The sequence below is a fragment of the Candoia aspera genome, chromosome 2 (assembly GCF_035149785.1).
Source record: "Candoia aspera isolate rCanAsp1 chromosome 2, rCanAsp1.hap2, whole genome shotgun sequence".
Lineage (NCBI taxonomy): Eukaryota > Metazoa > Chordata > Lepidosauria > Squamata > Boidae > Candoia > Candoia aspera.
The window spans coordinates 3,334,031-3,358,808 of record NC_086154.1 but is presented as its reverse complement, the minus strand read 5'-3'; the positions used below and the strand labels follow the sequence as shown (position 1 = coordinate 3,358,808).

The 24,778-nt window shown below is 43.8% G+C and overlaps 3 protein-coding genes across 5 annotated transcripts in view; 1 reads left to right on the top strand and 2 right to left on the bottom strand.

The window, feature by feature from the left end:
- The window catches only part of LOC134491915 (zinc finger protein 420-like), a 363,546-nt gene that overhangs the window by 250,760 nt on the left and 88,008 nt on the right, over positions 1-24,778 (bottom strand). The window lies entirely within an intron of this gene.
- LOC134492032 (zinc finger protein 493-like) overlaps positions 1-24,778 on the top strand; it is a 149,204-nt gene that overhangs the window by 49,242 nt on the left and 75,184 nt on the right. The gene's annotated exons all lie outside the window — the stretch shown is intronic.
- The window catches only part of LOC134491925 (zinc finger protein 420-like), a 28,343-nt gene continuing 4,096 nt past the window's right edge, over positions 532-24,778 (bottom strand). The window contains exons 1-3 of one of the 2 annotated variants that reach the window (XM_063296006.1): positions 15,390-15,478; positions 14,218-14,344; positions 9,675-12,835 (exon numbers count right to left, since the gene is read on the bottom strand). In XM_063296006.1, the coding sequence (XP_063152076.1) occupies positions 10,689-12,835; positions 14,218-14,344; positions 15,390-15,455 (2,340 nt within the window). In that variant the 5' untranslated portion in view covers positions 15,456-15,478 and the 3' untranslated portion in view covers positions 9,675-10,688. Of the gene's footprint in view, positions 1,369-9,674; positions 12,836-14,217; positions 14,345-15,389; positions 15,479-24,778 lie in introns of those variants that run through there. The other variant, XM_063296007.1, reaches the window with a different exon arrangement.

Sequence of the window (24,778 nt, the reverse complement as noted above, 5' to 3'; positions counted from 1 at the left end):
GTTCAGTGTTCCTATGCAAGGGAAGGATGGCAAAAGAGCCCTTCTGCTAAATGAAGCTTGTGCCATTATTGCCCCGAGCGGCCAATAGGTTTTCAAGGGCCAAAAACCAGTAACTGCAAGGATCAATCTTTCAACAAGGGTAGACTCTGGATCTATTGGCTTTTAACCATCTCTCTACTAATGCAGGTCTTCCAACCCCTTCCCTATCATTTCCTTGTTCATGTCCATCCACCTCACCTGTCCACTTTCCCTTCTTGTATTTCCTTCAATGTTTCCAGGCATAATTGCTTTTTTAAAAATCAATCATCCACTCGTATCTCATCCCTGAACATAATCGTCATTAGACCTGGAGTCCCTGAAACTCTTTCCGCACATAATGTATTTGTATGGTTCTCTATGAAGGACTTTTTATGGAAAGTAAAGTGATTGTTGAAAGCTTTTTCCATGCTACATGAAGTTCTATGGGTGGTCCTCCATATGGACCTTTTATGAGAAGGGAAACTGAGTCAGTATATCATTTGTCACACACTCTGCATCTTACCTGTGAGCCTTTTATTGGATGTAAGGGAACTGGAGTCACTGAAGATCTTTCACTACTAAATGCTTGAATATGCTTTTTCCCCTATGTGGATCCTCTTATGAGAAGTAAGGTGACCATTCTGACTGAAACTCCTTCCACACTCTAAACATTTGTAGGGTTTCTCCCCTGTGTGGGTCCTTTTATGGCAAGTAAGGGAAGAGCTCATTATGAACCGCTTTCCACATTCTGAGCACTGATAAGGTTTCTCCCCTGTATGGATCCTTCTATGGCAAGTAAGGGAAGAGCTGATACGGAAGGTTTTTCCACACTCCAGGCATTTATATGGTTTCTCCCCTGAATGGATCCTCCTATGGTAAGTAAGATCACTGCTGGTGTTGCAACTCTTTCCACATTCCATGCATTTATATGGCTTTTCGCCCGAATGGAGTCTTTTATGAGTGGTAAAGGAAGTCAAGCCATTGAAGCTCTTCCCACACTCCATGCATTTATACGGCTTTTCCCCGGTGTGGATCCTTTTATGGGAAGTAAGGTAACTGTTCATACTGAAGCTCTTTCCACATTCTATGCACTTATATGGCTTCAACCCAGTGTGGATTGTTTTATGAGAAGTAAGGTGACTGTTCTTGCGGAAGGTTTTTCCACACTCCATGCATTTATATGGTTTTTCTCCAGAATGGATCCTTTTATGGGAAGTAAGATTATTATTCCTGCGGAAGCTCTTTCCACACTCCATGCATTTATATGGTTTTTCCACTGTGTGGATCCTTTTATGGGCATTTAGATTACTGTTCTTGCTGAAGCTTTTTCCACACTCCATGCATTTATATTTTTTATCTCCAATATTAAAGTCTTGGTGTAAAGTAAGTGGAAGGTTCAAATTATACCTTTCTTCATGTTCCCTGCCTTCATACTGTCTGTCTTTAATGTGCATTCCACAATATTCACATAGGTCTGTCCCATTTCTGAATATCCTTCCACACCCTAGACACACTCCTTTTTCTTGGTGATCTTTTTGAGTCTGGAATACATGGGGAACTGCATACGAAGGGGTAAGGGATTTTTCCATCTCTCTGTTTAACTGGTTTCCCTTCGGGCTTTGTGGTCCCCACTGATTTCCAAGTAGCTCTCCTCTGATTTCACTTTCGACTGTTTTTGAAGGTTCCACAGCCTGCTTTTTATAATTCTTGGTCTCCTGCCCATCACCTACTTCGAACAAAAAGAAAGAAGAAAGAACATTTTATGAGATAGTTAGGGTACAAAGAGTGCAGATAACAATACTCTCCCTTTCCATAGTGGGGAAAAAACCAGATCAGAAATTCCCCTAATAAATCGATCAGCTGGTTACTTTTGACTAGAAAGTACATTCCAGCACTAATTGAGCTCAGAGGAAAGAGAATCCCTTACCTAAGGAGACCACATTCCTTGCATTTTCCAGCATCACCTCCTTGTATAGAGATTTTTGGTCAAAATTCAACAAAGCCCACTCCCCCTCAGAGAAAAGCACAGCTACATCCTCAAAGGTTATGGGATCCTAAAACAGAAAGAAAACATTCCCAAGTCATTAATAGTTTCAGGAAGTTGACAAGTTGTCTATACAAATGAAAGAACTTAATGATTCTGCAGAATCTTCAAACCCATTTTGTGGCTGCAATGCTTATGAATCAACCGATGGCAAGGCCTTGCCCGCATCATTGATCAGGGCCTCCTGTTCAACGTGGAAGGTAGCTTCCTCAATGAATTGTTCAGAGAGCCCTGTATGACGTGTTAACAAATCGACAAACTCCTCACTCAAGAGCTACCTAAAGTTGTTGGGAGACATTCTCAAGGATGTAGCAAGGGTGCCATAACTTGCAGATGATTTGCAACCCTTATGGGTTTTCCCATCGGAATATTGGGACTTCAGCAAAGGATCGTTACCTTGTCGTGGTGCTGGAGCTTGAGCACCTCAATGATGCCATGAGCTAAACCATGAAGGGCCACCCAAGACGGGAAGGTCATGACAGAGAGGTCAGACTAAATGCGATCCCTGGGGAAGGTAATGGCAACCCACCCCAGTATTCTTCCTGTGAAAACTAAATGGATCAGTACAACCAGAGATATGTTGGTATACCATCGGAAGATGAGACCCCCAGGTCGGAAGATGGTCAAAATGCTACTGGGGAGGAACAGAGGATGAGTTCAACTAGCCCCAGACGTGATGACGCAGCTAGCTCAAAGCCGAAAGGACGGCTAGCAGCCGACGGTGCTGGTGGTGAACGGCGAATCCAATATTCTAAGGATCAACACACCATTGGAACCTGGAATGTAAGATCTATGAGCCAGGGCAAATTGGATGTGGTTATTGGTGAAATGTCAAGATTAAAGATAGACATTCTGGGCGTCAGTGAACTGAAATGGACTGGAATGGGCCACTTCACATCAAATGACCACCAGATCTACTACTGTGGACAAGAGGACCACAGAAGAAATGGAGTAGCCTTCATAATTAATAGTAAAGTGGCTAAAGCAGTGCTTGGATACAATCCAAAAAACGACAGAATGATCTCAATTCGAATTCAGGGCAAGCCATCTAACATCACAGTGATCCAAATATACGCCCCAACCACAAATGCTGAAGAAGCTGAAGTAGAGCAGTTCTATGAGGATCTGCAGCACCTACTGGACAACACGCCTAAAAGAGATGTTATTTTCATCACAGGAGACTGGAATGCTAAGGTGGGCAGTCAAATGACACCTGGAGTTACAGGTAAGTATGGCCTGGGAGAACAAAATGAAGCAGGACATAGGCTGATAGAATTTTGCCAAGACAATTCACTCTGCATAACAAACACTCTCTTCCAACAACCTAAGAGACGGCTTTATACACGGACTTCACCAGATGGACACCACCGAAATCAGATTGACTACATCCTTTGCAGCCAAAGGTGGCGGACATCTGTACAGTCGGTTAAAACAAGACCTGGAGCTGACTGTAGTTCAGATCACGAACTTCTTCTTGCACAATTTAGGATCAGACTATAGAGATTAGGGAAGACCCACAGATCAGCTAGATATCAGCTCACTAATATTCCTAAGGAATATGCAGTGGAGGTGAAGAATCGATTTAAGGGACTGGACTTAGTAGATACGGTCCCGGAAGAACTCTGGACAGAAGTTGGCAGCATTGTTCAGGAGGCGGCAACAAAATACATCCCAAAGAAAGAGAAAACCAAGAAGGCAAAATGGCTGTCTGCTGAGACACTAGAAGTAGCCCAAGAAAGAAGGAAAGCAAAAGGCAACAGTGATAGGGGGAGATATGCCCAATTAAATGCAAAATTCCAGAGGTTAGCCAGAAGAGATAAGGAATTATTTTTAAACAAGCAATGTGCGGAAGTGGAAGAAGACAATAGAATAGGAAGGACAAGAGACCTCTTCCAGAAAATTAGAAACATTGGAGGTAAATTCCAGGCCAAAATGGGTATGATCAAAAACAAAGATGGCAACGACCTAACAGAAGAAGAAGAGATCAAGAAAAGGTGGCAAGAATATACGGAAGACCTGTATAGGAAGGATAACAATATCGGGGATAGCTTTGACGGTGTGGTCAGTGAGCTAGAGCCAGACATCCTGAAGAGTGAGGTTGAGTGGGCCTTAAGAAGCATTGCTAGTAACAAGGCAGCAGGAGATGACGGCATCCCAGCTGAACTGTTCAAAATCTTGCGAGATGATGCTGTCAAGGTAATGCATGCTATATGCCAGCAAATTTGGAAAACACAAGAATGGCCATCAGATTGGAAAAAAATCAACTTATATCCCCATACCAAAAAAGGGGAACAGTAAAGAATGTTCAAACTATCAACAGTGGCACTCATTTCACATGCCAGTAAGGTAATGCTCAAGATCCTGCAAGGTAGACTTCAGCAGTTCATGGAGCGAGAATTGCCAGATGTACAAGCTGGGTTTAGAAAAGGCAGAGGAACTAGAGACCAAATTGCCAATATCCGCTGGATAATGGAAAAAGCCAGGGAGTTTCAGTAAAACATCTATTTCTGTTTTATTGACTATTCTAAAGCCTTTGACTGTGTGGACCATAACAAATTGTGGCAAGTTCTTAGTGGTATGGGGATACCAAGTCATCTTGTATGCCTCCTGAAGAATCTGTATAACGACCAAGTAGCAACAGTAAGAACAGACCACGGAACAACGGACTGGTTTAAGATTGGGAAAGGAGTACGGCAGGGCTGTACCCTCTCACCCTACCTATTCAACTTGTATGCAGAACACATCATGCGACAAGCTGGCCTTGAGGAATCCAAGGCTGGAGTTAAAATCTCTGGAAGAAACATTAACAATCACAGATATGCAGATGATACCACTTTGATGGCTGAAAGCGAAGAGGAACTGAGCAGCCTTATGATGAAGGTGAAAGAAGAAAGTGCAAAAGCTGGCTTGCAGCTAAACCTCAAAAAAACCAAGATTATGGCAACCAGCTTGATTGATAACTGGCAAATAGAGGGAGAAAATGTAGAAGCAGTGAAAGACTTTATATTCCTAGGTGCAAAGATTACTGCAGATGCTGACTGCAGTCAGGAAATCAGAAGACGCTTAATCCTTGGGAGAAGAGCAATGACAAATCTCGATAAAATAGTTAAGAGCAGAGACATCACACTGACAACAAAGGCCCACATAATTAAAGCAATGGTGTTCCCCGTAGTAACATATGGCTGCGAGAGCTGGACCATAAGGCAGGCTGAGAGAAGGAAGATAGATGCTTTGAACTGTGGTGTTGGAGGAAAATCCTGAGAGTGCCTTGGACTGCAAGAAGATCAAACCAGTCCATCCTCCAGGAAATAAAGCCAGACTGCTCACTTGAGGGAATGATATTCAAGGCACTTGAATATCTTTGGTCACATAATGAGGACAGCCTGGAGAAGATGTTGATGCTAGGGAGTGGAAGGCAAAAGGAAGAGGGGCCGACCAAGGGCAAGACGGATGGATGACATTCTGGAGGTGACGGACTCGTCCCTGGGGGAGCTGGGGGTGTTGACGACCGACAGGAAGCTCTGGCGTGGGCTGGTCCATGAAGTCACGAAGAGTCGGAAGCGACTAAACGAATAAACAACAACAACAAATACTGGGAAGCCGCTCCTGGTCTGAAAAACTGGCTAGAGGGAGCTAATAAAATAAAGGGGATGGCACTAGGAAGGAGATTTAGACCATTATGGACGGAGTAGGGTTCTCTTTGAAGAAATCTCATTTGTACTGGGGAATCTTCCTCCTACCTGGTTTGGAAGGACAACCACAGTTTCTGTTCCACCACAAAGAAAAGATGTTTCCACAGGTGGCATTACTGCTGCTCCATTTGCTGAGAATGAAATAAAGGAGGAGCAATTACATGTTCTGAAAGCATCTAGCGCAAAGCTAAATACAATGGCCTTCTTACAGATAGAGCTAAAGCATTTTTGCAAAACAGGCTCATGAATAGCCCAGGCAGTACAAACTCCTCAGGACTCTCCTGCATCAGAAGGACCTTCCTTTACCTGAAGATGAGTCCTGAGATGGTTTCTCCTGGGAGATCCCCCACAAGACCAGCTCCTGAGGAGGATATCCATTAGAGTGCTCAGTAGCCACCTCCATGAAGGGCTCCTGAGCCTGAAACAAGAATCAAGAAAAAAGGGAAAAGAGTGCATTACTGTCCACTGCTTCCATCACTATGGCCCCCCCTCAGAAAAGGGACTGGATTCTTTACGTGTCTCAGAAATGCTAAATCTCCTCCTAACGATAATAGTTGTAGAAGGGAAGCATTTCAAAATTCAGTAACATTGTTTCCCATTATTTTATCCTTCTGAACGATATTGTGTCACCTGCAGCTTCTTCTGCTCCGCCTGGCTCAGGAGGAAGCCCTCTGCCAGGGCCACTGCCTGGGAACTGGTTTCTGCTCCACACTCCTGGACCCAGCTCTCCATCTCCGGAGGCATGATGGCCAGGAACTGTTCCAGAACCAGGAGATCCAGCATCTGAGCTTTTGTGTGCTTCTCTGACTTTAGCCATTGAGAATAACGACGGTGAAGCTGGCTACAAAGTTCTCGGGGCCCGTCAGCCTTTTGGTAGCAGAATTCCTTGAAAGAGTGAGTTTGTAGAACCCAATTAGTAGTTTCTCCTTCCAGGATGTTTTGATTGGTTCTTTCTATGAATTTCCCAGCAGTCTCATTCAGGGCAACACTGGGGTCCCTTCCTTCTCCTTTCATTGCTCTGTATTGTGAGTCTGTTTTTCCTCTGTGCTTAAATGCTGTTCTGATCAAATCCAAAGGATTTCCTGGGTCTGCAGAGCACCTTTTGCTGATAAGAGCAGGATGGCAGGAAGAACTCCCCTGAGCCATCTTTGGAGAAGAATTTTTCTTCATGGTAAATTGGAAATTTTACAATAAAGAAGAGGTCTTTTCAACTCCCAGGCTAAGATGAAAAGGAAACAAAACATTTTTAAAAAGGAGGCATTGTCTTGCTCAGAAATCCTTCAGAACCTTTCTCTTTTAATTCACCTAAAATAAGATGGCAATGGGGAGCCTTTTCTATGGGATGCACCCCCTCACCCTTTTACACAGGAGAATCTTTCCTATGCTGAGTGGCTTAAAAGGAGTCATCCCTCTAGAACTCTTTCTTAGCATCATCTGAGCAGAGGGGAGCCAAGATCCACTGAGCTGCAGATGCCCCAGATGTGCTCAGCAGGCCCTCAGCACTCAGCCCAGGCCCTCTGCAGCAGAGCTTCACAGATGGAGGCTTCGGCCAACGACTGGCCTTTCCTCCGCGGTCCCTACGGATAAGGACCCCCGGAAACCTGATACTTTGCATCGGAAGAGCAAAGGCTGGATCTTGCGGGGCCCGGGTGTCTTTCGGCCTACAGGGCGGGCCCTCCAGCACCGAGCCGGGATTAGGCACCGGGCCTCGGGGGAGCAGTCCCAGGCCGGCTCAGAGCCGAAGGGAAGCAGCCCGAAGCTCCTTCCCAAGGAGAGGGGCAGGGAAGGTCTGGCAAGCCCCGCGGGCCGCCCCGGCTGCACCCGCGGATCGGAGCCGGCCGGGGACTCGCAGGGAGCCAGCCGGGCGGAGCCGAACCACGCCGGGCTGTGCCTCTGCCCGCCTCCTCCCGCGGCCCCCGCGCCCACCTCCGCCGCCCGCCGCCTCGGCTGCTGCGGCCTTCCGGGACAAAAGCTCCCGCCCTGCCGCCCCTTCGCCGCTCCGGCCCCTGAACGCAACCCAGCGACAGGCGCCTCGCCCGGCCCCGAGAGGGAACGGGGCGTGCGAGCTCCAGGCTCCCGCCGCAACCGAGGACCCCGCTCCGCAAGGCAGGCGCGCGGGAGGAGGAGCCGCGCTCGGCTTCCCGCGGCCGGAGGGGGCGGCCTCGCCCGCCGGCCAGCCGCCGCTTGGCCTCCAGGGAGGGTTAAAGCGAGAGAGCGCGTCTTCCTAGAGAGGCCACTCCCGGGGGGGCGGGGGAGCCCTGTCATTTACTGGAGAGGATGGAAAAGAAAAGAAACCCTCATTTGGTTTCAGAGAAAAAAAAAGAGATAAATCTTTCTCTGGAGAACAAGACAGAAATGTTACCCTCTCCAGTCCCATCTTTTACAGGGATCTCTTCCAAAGAGGAGGAGATTGGAAGGAATCTGGTAGTGCCTTTCCGGCTAAGGAATGATATTAAAAGGCAGCAGCTTTCGTGAAAAGGCGGTACCAGCCTCCTCCTGAGATTGTGGTGCTGTAAACCAAGATGGCCTCCTCCTACAAAGTGGGCAGCGTAGACCTCCTCTGCAACAACCACCCCATCTCCCCTTCTAGTGTGGACAGAATAAGGCATAACCTGACCTCCAAAAGAGCATCGTTTGGGAGGCCGAAGGGGCCTCTGATTCTGCTGAAGACTAAGGAAATTGTGCACCCTCCTGGTTTCAAACACCTGGAAGAGAGCCTGCATTGTTGGCTGGGTTCAAATGAAGAGTTTCTTCAGAATATTCGTTTCCATCTTGAGAAAACGAATACCGGGAGACTGTCCTGGTGTTCTGGGCACATGGTTGCATCCATGCCCAGAACTCCTTTTCACATGTGCAGAGGATGGTCAAGAGAGACGGGTTAGACAACAGCGTCACAGCTGAGCAAGGGTCAACCTCGTTATTTCCACAGCTGGAAGTCAACATTTGGATTTCTATTACAAACTGTGAAAGGAACCAACTACTGTAAACTGTTGCAATTGTATTGGTTAGACGTGCAGAGTATATTGTATCCAATCCTCCAAAGATCTCTAAGTAACACCACCAGCATGTAGGTTTGGCTGAGTGGCCAGAAGTGCTCCTATGAATTTCTGTGGCTGAAGACACTTGAAACTGGGTTTGCTCAGTCCCAATCAGCCACTCAGATTGCCTCTCAAATAATTCTAACTTTCATTGGTAATCAGGACCAGTATCAATGAAAATAAAAATTTATTTATATTTCGAATTTCATCACCGCCCATCTCACTAAGAGCGACTCTGAATTAGGCTGCATAATCGAGCATCACTGCCTGAGTGCAACAATTTGTTCCTTTGTGTCTGTATGTATCCTTGTGTGTTTGTGGTGACTTTGGGTGGTGGTTTCTGAGAGCATAAGTTTAAAAATACAATTTTTGTGTACCAAAAGTATTGTTTTCTATAAAAGCCAATTATAGAATAGCCAAATAACAGAAAACCTTCTGTGAAATGTAAGAAGGCAGGGGGAGTCAGACTGAATTCACACAATCGGCTAACCCATGATTTGCTTTATGATTAGCTCAATTTCAGGCAACACATAAGTCATGTTTTAAAGAGCTTAGTAATATATGGATATTTGGCTTAGCATGTGGCGTGAACTCAAAAAAAGGCTGGCTTCTAATCATCATCCATTTTTATTTCATATTACTTATAGCTATGCATAGTCCTGACACAGCAATAAAATGTTAACACATAATGAACCAAATCAGCAATAAAACAACTTTATTATCAATATATTTCCTAATACTGGTGCAACCATAATGTAAATCTATACTGAACAGCAGCTATTTACACCTCCCACCCAATCGCTCATTTTCGGCTGGGCTTTCTCTCAACAAATGTCAAACACCTGAATGCCAATTCAAAGTTGAAAGGAAGATCCCTCATCCTTTTATTTGTAATTAGTGTAAGTGGTTAATAAAAATGTAAGTGTTCCTGTTGCATCCCACTGCATATGTAAGCACTGGTTGTATATAGTTGGTTACACATGTGGAGGCAGCTGGAATCTATAAAGCAGAAAGGAGAGGGAAACAATAAAATCAGGAGAGGTGAAGAACTCCGGAGACTGGTGTTTGTACGAAGGAAAACGAAAAGATAATCCTTATTTGGAAAGTTCCATTTATTATGATGAAAAGGCCATTGGTGCCTACATATCCAGCTTAAAACCAGCATGTTTTCTCTCTCATGGAGAGCAACAAGCAAAAAATGAGTAAGATGGAATCAGGAACTGGAAGTAACGGCTCTCAGAATATCAGTCTAACCACTGGGAGGGACAGTCTAAGCACACAGCTAGGTAGGAACATGAGAGTTCAGTGTTCCTATGCAAGGGAAGGACGGCAAAAGAGCCCTTCTGCTAAATGAAGCTTGTGCCATTATTGCCCCGAGCGGCCAATAGGTTTTCAAGGGCCAAAAACCAGTAACTGCAAGGATCAGTCTTTCAACAAGGGTAGACTCTGGATCTATTCGCTTTTCACCATCTCTCTACTAACGCAGGTCTTCCAACCCCTTCCCTATCATTTCCTTGTTCATGTCCATCCACCTCACCTGTCCACTTTCCCTTCTTGTATTTCCTTCAATGTTTCCAGGCATAATTGCTTTTTTAAAAATCAATCATCCACTCGTATCTCATCCCTGAACATAATCGTCATTAGACCTGGAGTCCATGAAACTCTTTCCGCACATAATGTATTTGTATGGTTCTCTATGAAGCACTTTTTATGGAAAGTAAAGTGATTGTTGAAAGCTTTTTCCATGCTACATGAAGTTCTATGGGTGGTCCTCCATATGGACCTTTTATGAGAAGGGAAACTGAGTCAGTATATCATTTGTCACACACTCTGCATCTTACCTGTGAGCCTTTTATTGGATGTAAGGGAACTGGAGTCACTGAAGATCTTTCACTACTAAATGCTTGAATATGCTTTTTCCCCTATGTGGATCCTCTTATGAGAAGTAAGGTGACCATTCTGACTGAAACTCCTTCCACACTCTAAACATTTGTATGGTTTCTCCCCTGTGTGGGTCCTTTTATGGCAAGTAAGGGAAGAGCTCATTATGAACCGCTTTCCACATTCCGAGCACTGATAAGGTTTCTCCCCTGTATGGATCCTTCTATGGCAAGTAAGGGAAGAGCTGATACGGAAGGTTTTTCCACACTCCAGGCATTTATATGGTTTCTCCCCTGAATGGATCCTTTTATGGGAAGTAAGATCACTGCTGGTGTTGCAACACTTTCCACATTCCATGCATTTATATGGTTTCTCTCCTGTGTGGATCCTTTTATGGGAAGTAAGTTGATTGCTCTGAGCAAAGCATTTTCCACAATCTATACATTTGTACGGTTTCTCACCTGAATGGATCCTTTTATGCGAAGTGTAATGACTGCTTCTGTTGAAGCTCTTTCCACACTCAGAGCATTTGTATGGTTTTTCCCCTGTATGTATTCGTTTATGACAAGTTAGGGAACTGCTCATACTGAAGGTTTTTCCACACTCCATGCATTCATATGGCTTCTCCCCTGAGTGGATCCTTTTATGAGATGTAAGGTCACTGCTCGTACAGCAACTCTTTCCACATTCCAGGCACTGATAAGGTTTCTCCCCTGTATGGATTCTATTATGGGAAGTAAGTGAACTCCTAGTACTGAAGCTCTTCCCACACTCCATGCATGTATATGGTTTCACTCCTGAGTGGATGCTTTTATGGGAAGTAAGGGAACTTCTCATGCTGAAGTTCTTTCCACATTCCAAACATTGATACGGTTTCTCCCCTGAGTGGATCCGCTTATGGGAAGTAAGGTGACCGCTGGTACAGAATCCTTTCCCACACTCCATGCATTTATAGGGTTTCTCCCCTGAGTGGATCCTTTTATGGGAAGTAAGGGAACTCCGCATACTGAAACTCTTTCCACACTCTGTACATTTATATGGTTTCTCCCCAGAGTGGATACTTTTATGAGAAGAAAGGGAACTGCTCATGCTGAAGTTCTTTCCACACTCCATGCATTTATATGGTTTCTCCCCCGTATGAATTCTTTCATGGAAAGTAAGGCGGATTCTCCACCTGAAACTTTTTCCACACTCCACGCATGTATATGGTTTCTCCCCTGTGTGGATCCTTTTATGGGAAATCAGGTTACTGCTCTGACTAAAGGTCTTTCCACAATCAATACATTTGTATGGTTTCTCACCTGAGTGAATCCTTTTATGGGAAGTAAGAGAACTGCTCATGCTGAAAGCCTTTCCACATTCCATGCATTTGTATGGTTTTTCTCCTGAGTGGATCCTTTTATGAGAAGTAAGGGAACTGCTCATACTGAAGCTTTTTCCACACTCCATACATTTATATGGTTTCTCCCCTGTGTGAACCCGTTTATGGGAAGAAAAAGAACTCAATCCACTGAAGTTCTCTCCACACACTGTACATTTATATGGTTTCTCTCCTGTGTGGATTCTTTTATGGGAAGTAAGCTGGCCACTCTGTCTGAAACTCTTTCCACACTCCATGCATTTATATGGTTTCTCTCCAGTGTGAATCCTTTTATGGGAAGTAAGGTGACTACTTACAATGAAGTTCTTTCCACACTCCATGCATTGGTATGGTTTCTTCCCTGAATGGATCCTTTTATGAGAAGTAAAGGATCTCAAGCCACTGAAGCTCTTTCCACACTCGGTGCATTTATAAGATTTTTCTGCCGTGTAGATGGTTTGATGCAAAGTAAGAGGGACAGTCCAACTGTATTTTTTTCCATATTCCATGTATTCATACTGCTGTTCTGTAGGGTAGGTTCTGCAATGTTCACATAAATCCAGTTTATCTTTGATTACTTTTCCACACCCTAGGCACATTCCTTTTTCTTTGTGATCTTGGATTAGGAAGACATGGATTTCTGCACAATTTGAACCCAAGTTCTCTGACCTACTGTTTAACTTATAGTCCTCAGATCCTTTTAATCCCCACTGATTTCCAAAGTTCACTTCTCCAGTTTCAGTTTTGACCCTTTCAAAGGGTTCCACAGCTGGCTGTTTGTAATCCCCGGTCTCCCATCCTGCTTGGGAGAAAAACAAAGAAACAAGTAAAGTTTATGAGTAGTTTTAGGCACAAACTTAGAGTACCATCAGGGATCATTCCCAATTAGCTGCATCTTTTATTTGAAGAAAACTACAGGTTTTCCCCCACTACCATTCCTTTTGGAAGAAATGGTGAGATTGTGCCTGAGGGTATATATTTCTTTTACTAAGATTGCAGTTCTTCCTTCCTGTCAATCTATGTTCAGAATGTGGCAGTTGATATGGAACGTCCTCCAGAATTCCATCTTGTCCTCATCCTGTTCAAGGTCAACATGAAACTGCTGGAGTTGTTTATTATTATCTATTCCTACTCAACATCTAATTTCAAATAGGTGCTCTTGAATACTGATTGTGTTCAAAAATGGAATGGATGAGTGAGAACAATTTGAAATTAAATCTAGAGAAGATGAAAGTGCTGTTGGTACAACACAACTAGACTTGAGAACTGAGGTTCAACCTGTTCTGAACGATCTTTCACTTCTCATGAAAAAGCAGGTCCACTATCTGGGAGTGCTCTTTGATCCTCAGCTGTCACTGCAATTACAGGCAGCAGGTACAGCAAGGAGATCTTGGAGCAAATGGGAGGGAGAGGCACCTGGGTCAGTGGTCACACTTCCTGAACATCCAGCCAAGCAGAGAGTGGATCACAATTATGACTGCAGGTAGTCCTTGCTTAGTGACAATTGTGACCAGCAACCGCAGCACTAAGTGATGTGGTCACTAAGTGAAACATCACGTGACTGTGACAGACTTACAACATTATTTCCCATTTGGTCATTAAGCGAGACATCACATGATCATGACTTGCAATTTAACTGCCGGCTTCTCCACTGACTGCTTGTCGGAAGCTGGTTGTGAAGCACGCAAATAGCAATCGCATGACTGCGGGACACTGCAATGGTCATAAATGCCCACCAGCTGTGAAGTGCCCAAATGTCAATCACATGCTGCAATGGTCATAAATGCGAGGACTGACTGTAAAGTTACGTTTTCAGCACCATCATAACTTTGAACAGTTGCTAAACAGGGCAATTGTTAAGCAAGGACTACCTGTAGTTCCTTCCCTGCAATAAAGAGTGTTGGATTGTCAGGGCTTCCAAATGCCATAATTATGGACAGAAAGACAGAAAGGTGCTCCTATGGTTCTCAAGACAAGAACTTGGCTGGGAGCGTGCTCTCCTCTCTCTATCGAACAGGATGAAGTGCTTACTAGAGCAAGTGGGAAGAGAAATTCAGATGAGGATATTGCCCTTTTCTGTAGTAAAATATAAGACCGATATTTCTTCCAAGAAATAGAAAAGTTGGTTACTTCTGACTAGCAAATATATTGTCCAACAATTTGAAACTAAAGAGGAACCCTTACCCAAGGAAGCTACATTCCTAGCATTTTCTAGCATGACCTCCATGTACAGAGATTTTTGGTCAAAATCCAGCAGGGCCCACTCCTCCTCAGAGAAAAACACAGCTACATCCTCAAAGGCCATGGGGTCCTGAAACAGGAAGAAAACAGTCCTATTAATGCAGATTTCCAGGAAGTTCTTAATGGACACATTCCAGCCACAAAGTTTTGGTGTGGGGTAAATGAGCACCTTCCCTGGAAACTAAGAAAAAACAGCAGGGTTCAAAGCCTGTGACTGTCTACACATGTGTATACTGAAAGGCAGCAACTCCAGTATTCCTCTGGATTAATTTATGGGATTGGACATGAATGCACCACTGAGCAGGGGCTCTAGTCTTTCCTGGAAGGCGGCTTCCTCAACATGTTGAGAGTCTAGTCTAATCAGTGGTTTATACTGTCCACTGGACATGAACCCAGTGTCATGACCTTGTTGCAAGGCACAAAGAGCCTCACAACGTGGATCATGATCATTAAGGAGAAGAGGAAGGAGATAATCAAACCAGGGATTAACACAAGCACCCAAAAGCACCCACACCCATGGACCCATAGGCAGCTGAAAAGAAGGACGTCAGAGGAACGAAGATAAGACGCACATGGTGCCCCGGAGGACTCAACCGTCGCTGGGAGACAAAAGAAGACACCGGGAAAATGCCCAGGCAGCCATCAAGGGTCCCATCAAGAGGGATCGGGGCATTGAGGGGTGGGGAAGCCCGGGGCAGTACAGGAGGGTATAAAAAGGGCACCCTCACACCCACTACCCCGTTCCCGTTTTTCGTTCTGTCAGCTATCATTCCAATAAACCAGAAATCCTTAATACCCATTAAGTGAGTCTGTGTCTTATTGCGAAGCGAGGCTGGCCCTGACACCCAGTCTTCATTCAACGCCGACATAAATTCCCTAGAAGAGGCCCTTCTAGGGGTAGAAGACAATGCCACCGACAGATGGTATGCTGTGCTCAGCTGCCTTCCTAGCACATTAATGGGAAGCCGCTCACGTTCATAAAAATTGCCTAGCTGCAAGTTAATAAGGAACTGGTTGTGGGAAAAGGATACAAGCCATTTTGGAAGGCGTAGAATAATCCTTGAACCAATCACAGTCATACTTCAGCAGGGGAGTCGGGGGAATCTTCCTCCTACCTGAGTTGGAAGTACAATTGCTGTTTCTGCTCCACCATGCAGAAGAGATGTTGCCACAGGCGCCATCAGTAACACTTCATTCTCTAAGAACGAGACAAAAGAGGACTAATTACATGTTTTAAAAACAGCAGCAGCAAAGCTAAATTAAAGGCCATTGTTGCACACAGGGCTAAAATACTATTGAAAAATAAGCTCGTGAATGGAAGCATCTCAGGCAGCGCAAAATCCTAAGGGCTCCACTGCATCAGAAGGACCTCCTTTACCTGATGAGGTGTTCTGGGACAGATCCTCCTGGAAGGTCCCCCCCGAGACCAGCTTCTGAGAGGAAAATGACCCATCCCTCGACACATCAGAATGTTTAGCAGCCACTGCCATGAAGGGCCCCCAAGCCTGAAACTCTGGCCGAGACAAAAGGAGAAAGAGTGTATCCCTGCCCAACGTTCCCACTCCGTCCCCTCCGGAAGGACTGAGTTTTTCAGATGTCCTGAAAGATTATTAAGGAGGAGAAACGGAGTAATTTGCCTGAAGAGGAAATGAAATATCCTGATGTGATTAAGAATTCATAAATAAAGGCGCTATTTTTCATGATGCCACCTTTTCGATTAACTATGGTGACACCCTCTCACCTGTGCTTCTTCCTGGTCTTTGTCCTCCACCTGACTCAGGGAGAAGCCTTCTGCTAGAGCTCCAGCATGGGAACTGATCTCTCCTCCACACTCTCACATCCAGCTCTTTGTCTCCTGGGGCAGGATGTCCAGGAACTGTTCCAGGACTATAAGGTCTAAAATCTCAGCTGCTGTGTTCCTTTTGGGCTTCAGCCACTGTCTGGAAAGGTAGTGCAGTTGGCTACAAATCTCCCATAGGCCTATGGCCCTCTTGTAGCAAAGGTCAAGTGCAGCCACTGATCATTTAAACTTCCAATTTTGTCACCTGGGTTCTTCTGCCCAGTTTTTTCTCCTCTGATTTCAAGATGAGCACCACAAGGATCTTTTCTTGTTCCTTTCCCCAGTGGGTACTTTAGATCTTACTTTTTTGCCTTTTCAAATAGAATTCGAAATGGGACCAGTGTTTTTTCTGGATATCCAACTTATTTTCTTGATAGGACATAAGTAGCATGGAGAGTTATTTTCTTGATGGGATATAACCAGCATGGAAAGGTCCTGGGTAAGTCTCAGCACTCTTTGTTTACGAACTGTTTTTGTCTGCACAAAGAAGCTCATGAACAACTCAAGATTCTTCTAGATATAGCTTTGACGTGCAAAGAAAACAGGTAGAAACAACTCAACCATTTGGTTCTTTTAAGCAAAATCTTTGTAGAATAAATGTTTGAAGTCTGCAGGCATGATGCCATTTTCACACCACAAAATCCAGAAGCATCTCTTTCTTCTCTGCTTGAAAAGGCATGAAGGCGAGCAGACTTCACTGTGGGGAAAGACCTCAGGATTAATCCAGCCAAAGATCTGTTCACCGAAGGAAACACACCCTGACTTCAATAAATTCTCTCAGAGACCTTTCAATCGATACAATGGAAAAATGCCTCAGAGAAGCCCAGCTCTGTGTTCCCTGCTTCAAAGATCTTTTACTGGAAGCGCTGGGAGCCAGTGCAGGATCTGTTGGCAAAGCCCTAAGCCAAAATGAATCTAACTGAGCTATGCGATCCCCTCCCCCCACACATTGAGATTGTCCCCATTTTTCTTCTTATCTTCACAACAGCTCCTCTCCCAAATTCTCCTCCCACCATCAGATTTGTGTCTTCGGTCCCATAGAAGGGTTTTTTTTAAAAAAAATATTATTCTCAGGGCCAGTGGGGTGACTATTCGGCGTTTCGGAGGAGGGATTTCTCTCGCCCAGATTTGGGATTCCTGTTGGTGAAGGTGGTGATAGGTCAGTGTTCTGCAGGAAGAGGGCCCTTCTGCATCATCTGGCCATAGCTGCACCCACCCATGAACCTTATCCAGACGAGACAGCAGCAGCAAACTCTTGTCCACTCAGGCCATGAACAACTATTTCGGAGCCCTCCAAGATTAAGCAATGGTGCCACAGATGGAGTATTCCTGGTCTGGCTCTGGATGGAAAACCTCACTCTGCTTTCCTAGTTCAGCCTCTGCGTTCCTGTTACTGGAGGTGCTGGAGCCAGAATGGGACCTGCTGGCAAGACTGGACCCAGCCCTGCTATGCCTTCCCACCACCCCGTACTCTGGGATTTCCGCCCCCCCCTTTTTTTTCTTTTTTGCAGACGCAAGTCCTTCCCCCCACCATCAGATTTGTTTCTTCGGTCCCATGGAAGTTTTTTTTTTTTTAATTATTATTCTCACGGCCAGCGGGGCGACTATTCGGCGTTTCGGAGGAGGGATTTCTCTCGCCCAAAGGAGGCACGGAAAGTCAACAGGGATTGCACGAGACGGGAGGAAACTTGGACAACGGAGACTCCCCGGTTCTCCCTCCCAGACACGCGCAGCAACCTGGAAGGAATACCTTTCTCGGGACCGTGCACTATCCCGCGCCGCTCCTTTTGCCTTCCTTGGGAGGAGGGCGCTACTCGCAGCCCCTCCGTTCCTGCAAGAACTTCTTGCAGTCCCTTTGCTGGGGGGGCGGAGCGGGGAGAGCGAAGCCAGGGGAAGGCTTTGGCTGATGCACGCACTTCCGGCCTTCCTTTGAAAAAAGTCACCGAGCGGATTTTCCTTGCAGAAGCCCAGGAGGACGAAAGCGCTGCGGCGCATGCGCAGCTCTGCCACGGACTTCTAGCCCGCCGGTGCTTGCTTCGAAACTCAGACGTGCTTTGTGAGCCCCCAGGCGAGCTCTGGGTCTCTTTTCTGCCGCAAAGGGTAACCCACGGTGGTGGGGGGGAGAGACTCTCTCCACCCATTAGCCGCCACGACCCTCCTGGGGAGCCTGTAGAGAAGGCGGGGCGCCGCCCTCTGGAGCATCCTCCCTCCTGCGGTTAGGATGGCCCCGGCCCTTCCGGCTTTTCGGAAGGCCTCGGAGACCTGGCTGTGTGCCCGGGCCTGGGGCCCCGAGTGTGCGAAGGGCCCCGTTTCCTGGTTGCGCTGACCCCCGACTGATTTTAGTATCTCTCGGCTGCTGTTTTTATCTATCTATCATCTATCATCTATCATCTATCTATCTATCTATCTATCTATCTATCTATCTATCATCTGTCTATCTGTCTGAACAGCCTGAGCTAAAAAAAATGGTCTGTTCCCTCCTGCGCTTGAGGGATATCTGACCTACAGAAGAAATGTCTTTTCCATCAAGTAAATGACAGTGCTTCTGAATGATCTCTGCCCGCATATCCTTCCCAAAGAGAGGACTTTTGAATGTATAACCTTGATCTGAGGCGCTGAAATAGGGATCTTGCAAGACCCGGTGTTGAGCTGTGGGAGGACAAAATTGAGAACTTGAAGGGGAAAAAATATATATATATATTGAAGGAAATAAGTTCCTCAATGGAAAAAGCGCGTAAGGATGTGCTGTTCTAGAAACAAAGACCTCATAAAGTGCAGAATAATGGAGAAATTGAGATAGGCTAAACTCAGTGAGCGAAGTGGTATATTTTGAAAAGGAGCAAACAGTACTTCCGAATGATCTCTGTCCTCATATCCTTCCAAAAGAGAGGACTATAAAGATATAAATAAGCAGTTTTATTGGGGAGCAGCCTTGATATGAAGCACTGAAATAAGAGTGGCTGTGGGAGCTGATGTGAAGCTGTGGGAGATCAAAATTGAGATAATCAAGGAGAAAATTGTTTGAAAGAAATAAGTTCCTAAAGTGCATAAAGATATACTATTCTAGAAAAATTTACCTCATAAAATGCAAAAAAATTGAGAAATTAAGGATGAGGTAGGCTAATCTCAGTGAGCCAAGTGGAATCTTTTAAAAAGGATCAAATGGTGAAAAAGATGGCAGTACATATTCATACATTAATTTTAAATATTTTAAAACTTTTTTTAAAAAAAAACGTGAAGAGAAACATATGAAGGGTTAAATAGGAAATGGTTGACAATCTTCCTCCTATATGAAATAACCAAAAAGAGACTCAAAGGGCCTCCTGAGAATATAAGGGAAAATAAGCACCTTGAAGGCAAAAAGGAACAGATCTGGTTAATTGAAAAATGGAATTCTAGCCAGAACAAGAGAAAATACAGAAAGCACCAGTTTAGAAAGATGATTTACTTTTGGAAATAAGAGTTTATCAATAGTTTATAGTTTATGACTCCAAGATCTTGGTCCTGGCTAATTACACACAGCCCAGATTTCATCAGTGCATCTGCCATGTTATATATTTTTGCCTTAATCTGCACTGGTTTAAACTTTTTAAAATAGAATCACATTTGCTGTTGACTAGTCATGCAGTTGAAAGGGATCCTTCTTGAAGTGTCTCACGATCACTATTGGTTTTCACTTCCCTTGAAAACTCTGATCTACCAACTGCACTAGTTCTTGCTTACCACTAAATCAGTTATAACTTGCTAATTTTCTAAACTTCTAAATAAATAATTTCTAAATTCCTAAATAATTTATTTACAAATAATAGAGATTATTTAGAAAATTATTTAGTAAGTTATAATCGATTTAGTGGTAAGATTTTTTAAAAAAAGTCTTTTGCTGAGTTCTGTGTAGTAAGTTCTTGCCCATAATACCAGCATATATTGCAAGTGATGGGAGAAAGGTGATATTTCCTTAGATATTGGGGATATCTTTGGAAATATATTTTCCAAAGTTACTGGGGATGGAAGAAAAGGGCCTCCTAGGGAAGCAGAATCCCAGCATTTTAACCACTGCATCTCAAGTCCCCCAATCCCAAGGAAGGAAAGGGCAAAGCCATCAGGGAGACTAGGAGGCTTCTGAGAGCTGAAGCACAATTTCCAGGGAGCCACTTGTAAGGGTAGATTTGTTGTGGTTGGCTTAAAATCTGTATTCCTGGCATTCCTATGTGTTTCAAGTGACTTGGGGGCAGCTGTGGACATAGGTATGTGGCTCTGTGCGCATAGGTATCAGGCTTTGTAGAAATCCAGATGTTCTACTTTAGACTGTTAGTAAACTATTCTGAATATACATGAGATTGAACTGTTATATTTAGATGCATACAGTATTGCAAGTCATTTTAGAATGTAGTGTCCATTTTAGTATTGTTTTTATTTCCACAGTAGCCGTGAAAAAGGAATACATTTTCTGAAATGCATTGGGCCAAATAAAAACTTCTATCAAGGAGAAAACCACACTCCCACCAACACTGGCCAGGCAAGCTACTGTATATAAACAAGGAGAAAGCCCATCCTCCCTCACACTGATGTTACCTAGTTGGGTAATGAAACATTTGCAAGCAAACAACCAAGCTCAGAGAACACCAAGGACTCCACAAAAACTTTTCTACTAGCATTTGGCATTCCTTCCTCCCTCTTTTGTTTTTTGGCCTTAAACTAAGAAGGTATAAGCCTAGTTAGCAACTGGATGGGAGACCATCAGGAACTCCCAGAATCATAGACTATTTTGGAAGTCAAACACCTCTTTTAAGAAAGCAACAGAAAACCACCTCTTTATTACTTCTAACACTGACCTTATTTTTATCTATCATGTGATTAATAAAAATGATGGTATCTGTTGGCAGATTGCTGGGAAAGCCTTTGGCCCAGGAGAGATCAGAAAAGTCACACACACCAGGCATTTCTATAAAAATAATTTTTATTTACAGAAAGCAAAACATATTTAAAGGACTTGGCTCTCAGTGAGAGCAGCCTGCCTCGCACGTGGACTAGCTGATTGTCCTCAACTCCCAGGATAATGGTGGCTCTAGCCCGCTCATCCTGTCTCAGCCATTCAGCACTGGGATTTTGGGGGGTTTGCTCACCAATTGGCAGCCAAAGATTCTCTCTGCGAAGATACATCTCCATCTTCAGGGCCCAATTCAAATAGTTGGTCTCTGATAGGCGCTCCAGAGGCATCGCTGAGGGCTGGGAGGTAGCCATGGCTTCTTCCTTCTTTTGCAAGTCACCTCAGCTGGCTTCTTTGTCCTGTAGACAGGCAGTTGCTGGAAAATCTCCAGGTGGCTCCAAAGAAAATCTTCACAGGTCTTTGCTACCTGCCTTTAAATTGTGCATGAGGTGTGGAGCTGATCTCTTTATTCTCTCTGGGTTTTACTGGGCTTACTGGGCTGTTTCCTGGGCCCATAACCTGTTGGCAGATTGCTGGGAAAGCCTTTGGCCCAGGAGAGATCAGAAAAGTCACACACACCAGGCATTTCTATAAAAATAATTTATTTACAGAAAGCAAAACATATTTAAAGGACTTGGCTCTCAGTGAGAGCAGCCTGACTCTCTCTACATGCCTGCACAAAAGGAAAGAGGAACAAACAAGAAGTTTGGGCGAGTTCCTCCCCCCAGGTGATGCAACCATTTAACACGTGAAAAGGAGACAATTAAATTCAACCTCTTCACCCAGCCAAAATGATTAGTCACCGTAGCAACCTTAATCTGTAGTAGGAAACATTAATAGTATCTTCCTGTCATTTTAATATATAGCTCTGTTTTAGATATAGGCCCTGTTCAAACCCATCTTTCCAGCTTCCACACTGCTACATATCCAGCCACCCTTCTCTGGATAGGAGAGAGACAAAACTGCTATATTTTTATTGTTTAATTGCAGTTTTGCAAGCAGTCTGTTTTTCTTAAGACTCTGCCTTTCTTTTCCTCTGGCACCATATTTTCCTACCTAATATGGACATGATTTTCATCTGTGTTTATCCACATACGTTAATATGTCTTTTTCTTTCTGAATGTGGCATTTTAAAGCTACAGTTTTAATGTCACTTGTTGGGAGGGTATTGTTTTGTGTAATAATTCTACAATAGCTAACTAGAGTGCAAGAAATCTTGAGTGAAATGTGAGAAAGGGTGGTAGTGGGAAATATGACTGAATTCACACAGCAGACCAAGCTATGATTTACATAATCATGTTTTATATACTAGGATCAACATACTAAAACAAAATCATGGCTTAACAAGTTCATTATCTCATACCCAGATCAAGCTTAGCAATATTATGGAAAGTCAACCTTAGAGTCTGCCAGAAGACTGCTGGGTTCATATAGTGCTAAAACAATGTGATTTGCTAACACACGGGTTGGTGTAGTGTGAGAATCCAGTTGTAAGCAGACATATACCAAAGCATGTGCAAAAAAACACTGAATTTGAAGAGGATCCAAGAGAATCAAGAAACTGCTTTTTAAGGCATAAATTGTCCTCTTTCTAAATTGTGGAAAGGAAGACAGAACTTTTCTGACATAAAGTAAAATATGCAATTCACCAGAACTCTGTGAAGTTCCAGCTAGAAATCCTGATACCTTCCACAGGGTGAGCTTACCCAGCTATATTAAAGGTTTTAAGAAGCAGTTTTATTGGAGAATGGCCACTGATCTCTGGTCTCAAAGGGAGATTCTGTAAGCTCCCTGTTGAACAACGCCTCTGTCCTTGTGGCGTTGGCCAAGCGGAGGACATTATCCATTATGTCCTCCATTGCTCCATTTACAGTGAGATCAGGGCCAAATTATTAATGGCAGATGAACTCAAGGGCTCTAACCTTGAAAAACTGATTTATCTTCTTGCAGAAGTATTTCCAACAGTTAGCAACTAAGTTGCTACTTTTGCTCTGCTCTCATTCAAACTTAGGAAGAAATATTTACGTTCTTAGTTGTAGCTTTGGCTTTATTTTGTTGTAACCTTTTTGTGTTTAGTGCTTCCTTTATTATTTTATTTTATAATTTCATTATTTTATTGTTATTATATTTTATTGCATTTTATTGCATTCTTATGTTATGACCTGTGGTTGATTTCAGTAAGTGAAGAGGAATCCCTTGAAAAGGCCCAAAGAGTGAAAGATACAGAGGCCAAGTATCCAAACATTAATTAAGAGCTATTCTAATGCAGGAATGTGATCTCCATAATATGAATTAGAGAACTGAATGGCTCTCTGGGAACATAAGGGGAAGTAAGCATCTATGTGGTTTCTAAGAATTAACACCAACTTGACAGCACATAAACATCCTGAGATCATAAAAGAACATAACTGAATGGATGAAAAATGGAGATTTATCAAGAAAGAGAGAAAAGGTAGGAAGTTGCACCCATTTGGAGGGGTTCATCTACATTTGAAGATAAAGAAAAAAGAGCAAACTTCAGTACTTGGAACAAGAAACAGCACAGCAGCAGAAACTCTTGAGAAAACATCAAAATTAAAAAGAAATTAAAATCACAGAAAGCTTTCTATCTTAGTGTGGTTTAGTGCTAAGTAAAAGTGGATAACAACAGGGGCTGTTTTATCTTCAGTAACTTTCTAATGATTCCTAACATGGTATTTGTCTTTTCAGAGCTGCTACATAAGAGTTGGCCTCTGCACTCAGCTCTACACTACAACCCCAAGATCTTCCTCCTGTTTAGACACAGCCCATACTTTATCAGCATATATGTCAAGATGGTGTGTTTTTTTGCCATAATATGCATCACTTAGCTCTTACTAAATTAGAACCATGTTTGGAGTGACCATCCAGTTGAAAGAGATCCTTCTGGAACACCTCACAATCACTCTTGGCTTTCTCTACCCTGAATAGTTGAGTGTAATCTCCAAATTGGGCACTGTTTACTGCTGAGCCAATAACTTTGATGAATGAATTAGTGGCCACCGCATTTTCTTCAAAAGACTATTGAGTAAATGCTTGATAAAATATGGTGTCCCTTACATATCTGATTGCTGTCAATTATTGTATATATCTGAAAATATTATGACTGTGTTATTTAAGATATATCCCCAACAGAAAAAGTAGCCCTTAAAAAAAAAAGAATACCCAGGATACCTACAATGCTAACCTCAGGATGCCAACTTCAGGTAAAACCAACTCTGCTAATTACCTCCCGATAAATATGAGTATGTGACACATGTACATGTATGGTACATATATCTATGTATGTATCAGTCAGAAGCCACATTCCAAAAAAGAAGTCCAAGACAAAAAGATTAATGTCAAATGAATTAATAACAGATGAAAACTGTCAGCAAAATAAAGAAGCAGGCTAACTGATTTCCTCTGCATATACCCACCATTCACACATATACACACACAAGTATATGTGTGTGCAAAGACACTCCTCTCCCTCCTTCCAGCAGAAACAAGAAATGAGAAACAAGAAACCCTCAGAGTCCCGGCCGTCGCAGAAAGTTTGCGACCTTTGCCAGCTTCCAACAAGCAACGCCAATGGGGAAGCCGGCGACCACATGATGTCCTCGCTTAACAAGCCACAGCGATTCACTTACTGACAGCAACCAGTAGTGCCAGAATTGCTGTCCCTAAGCAGTGTGGTCACGTGATGGTGTCCTTTTGCTGTCATTAACCAAGGACTA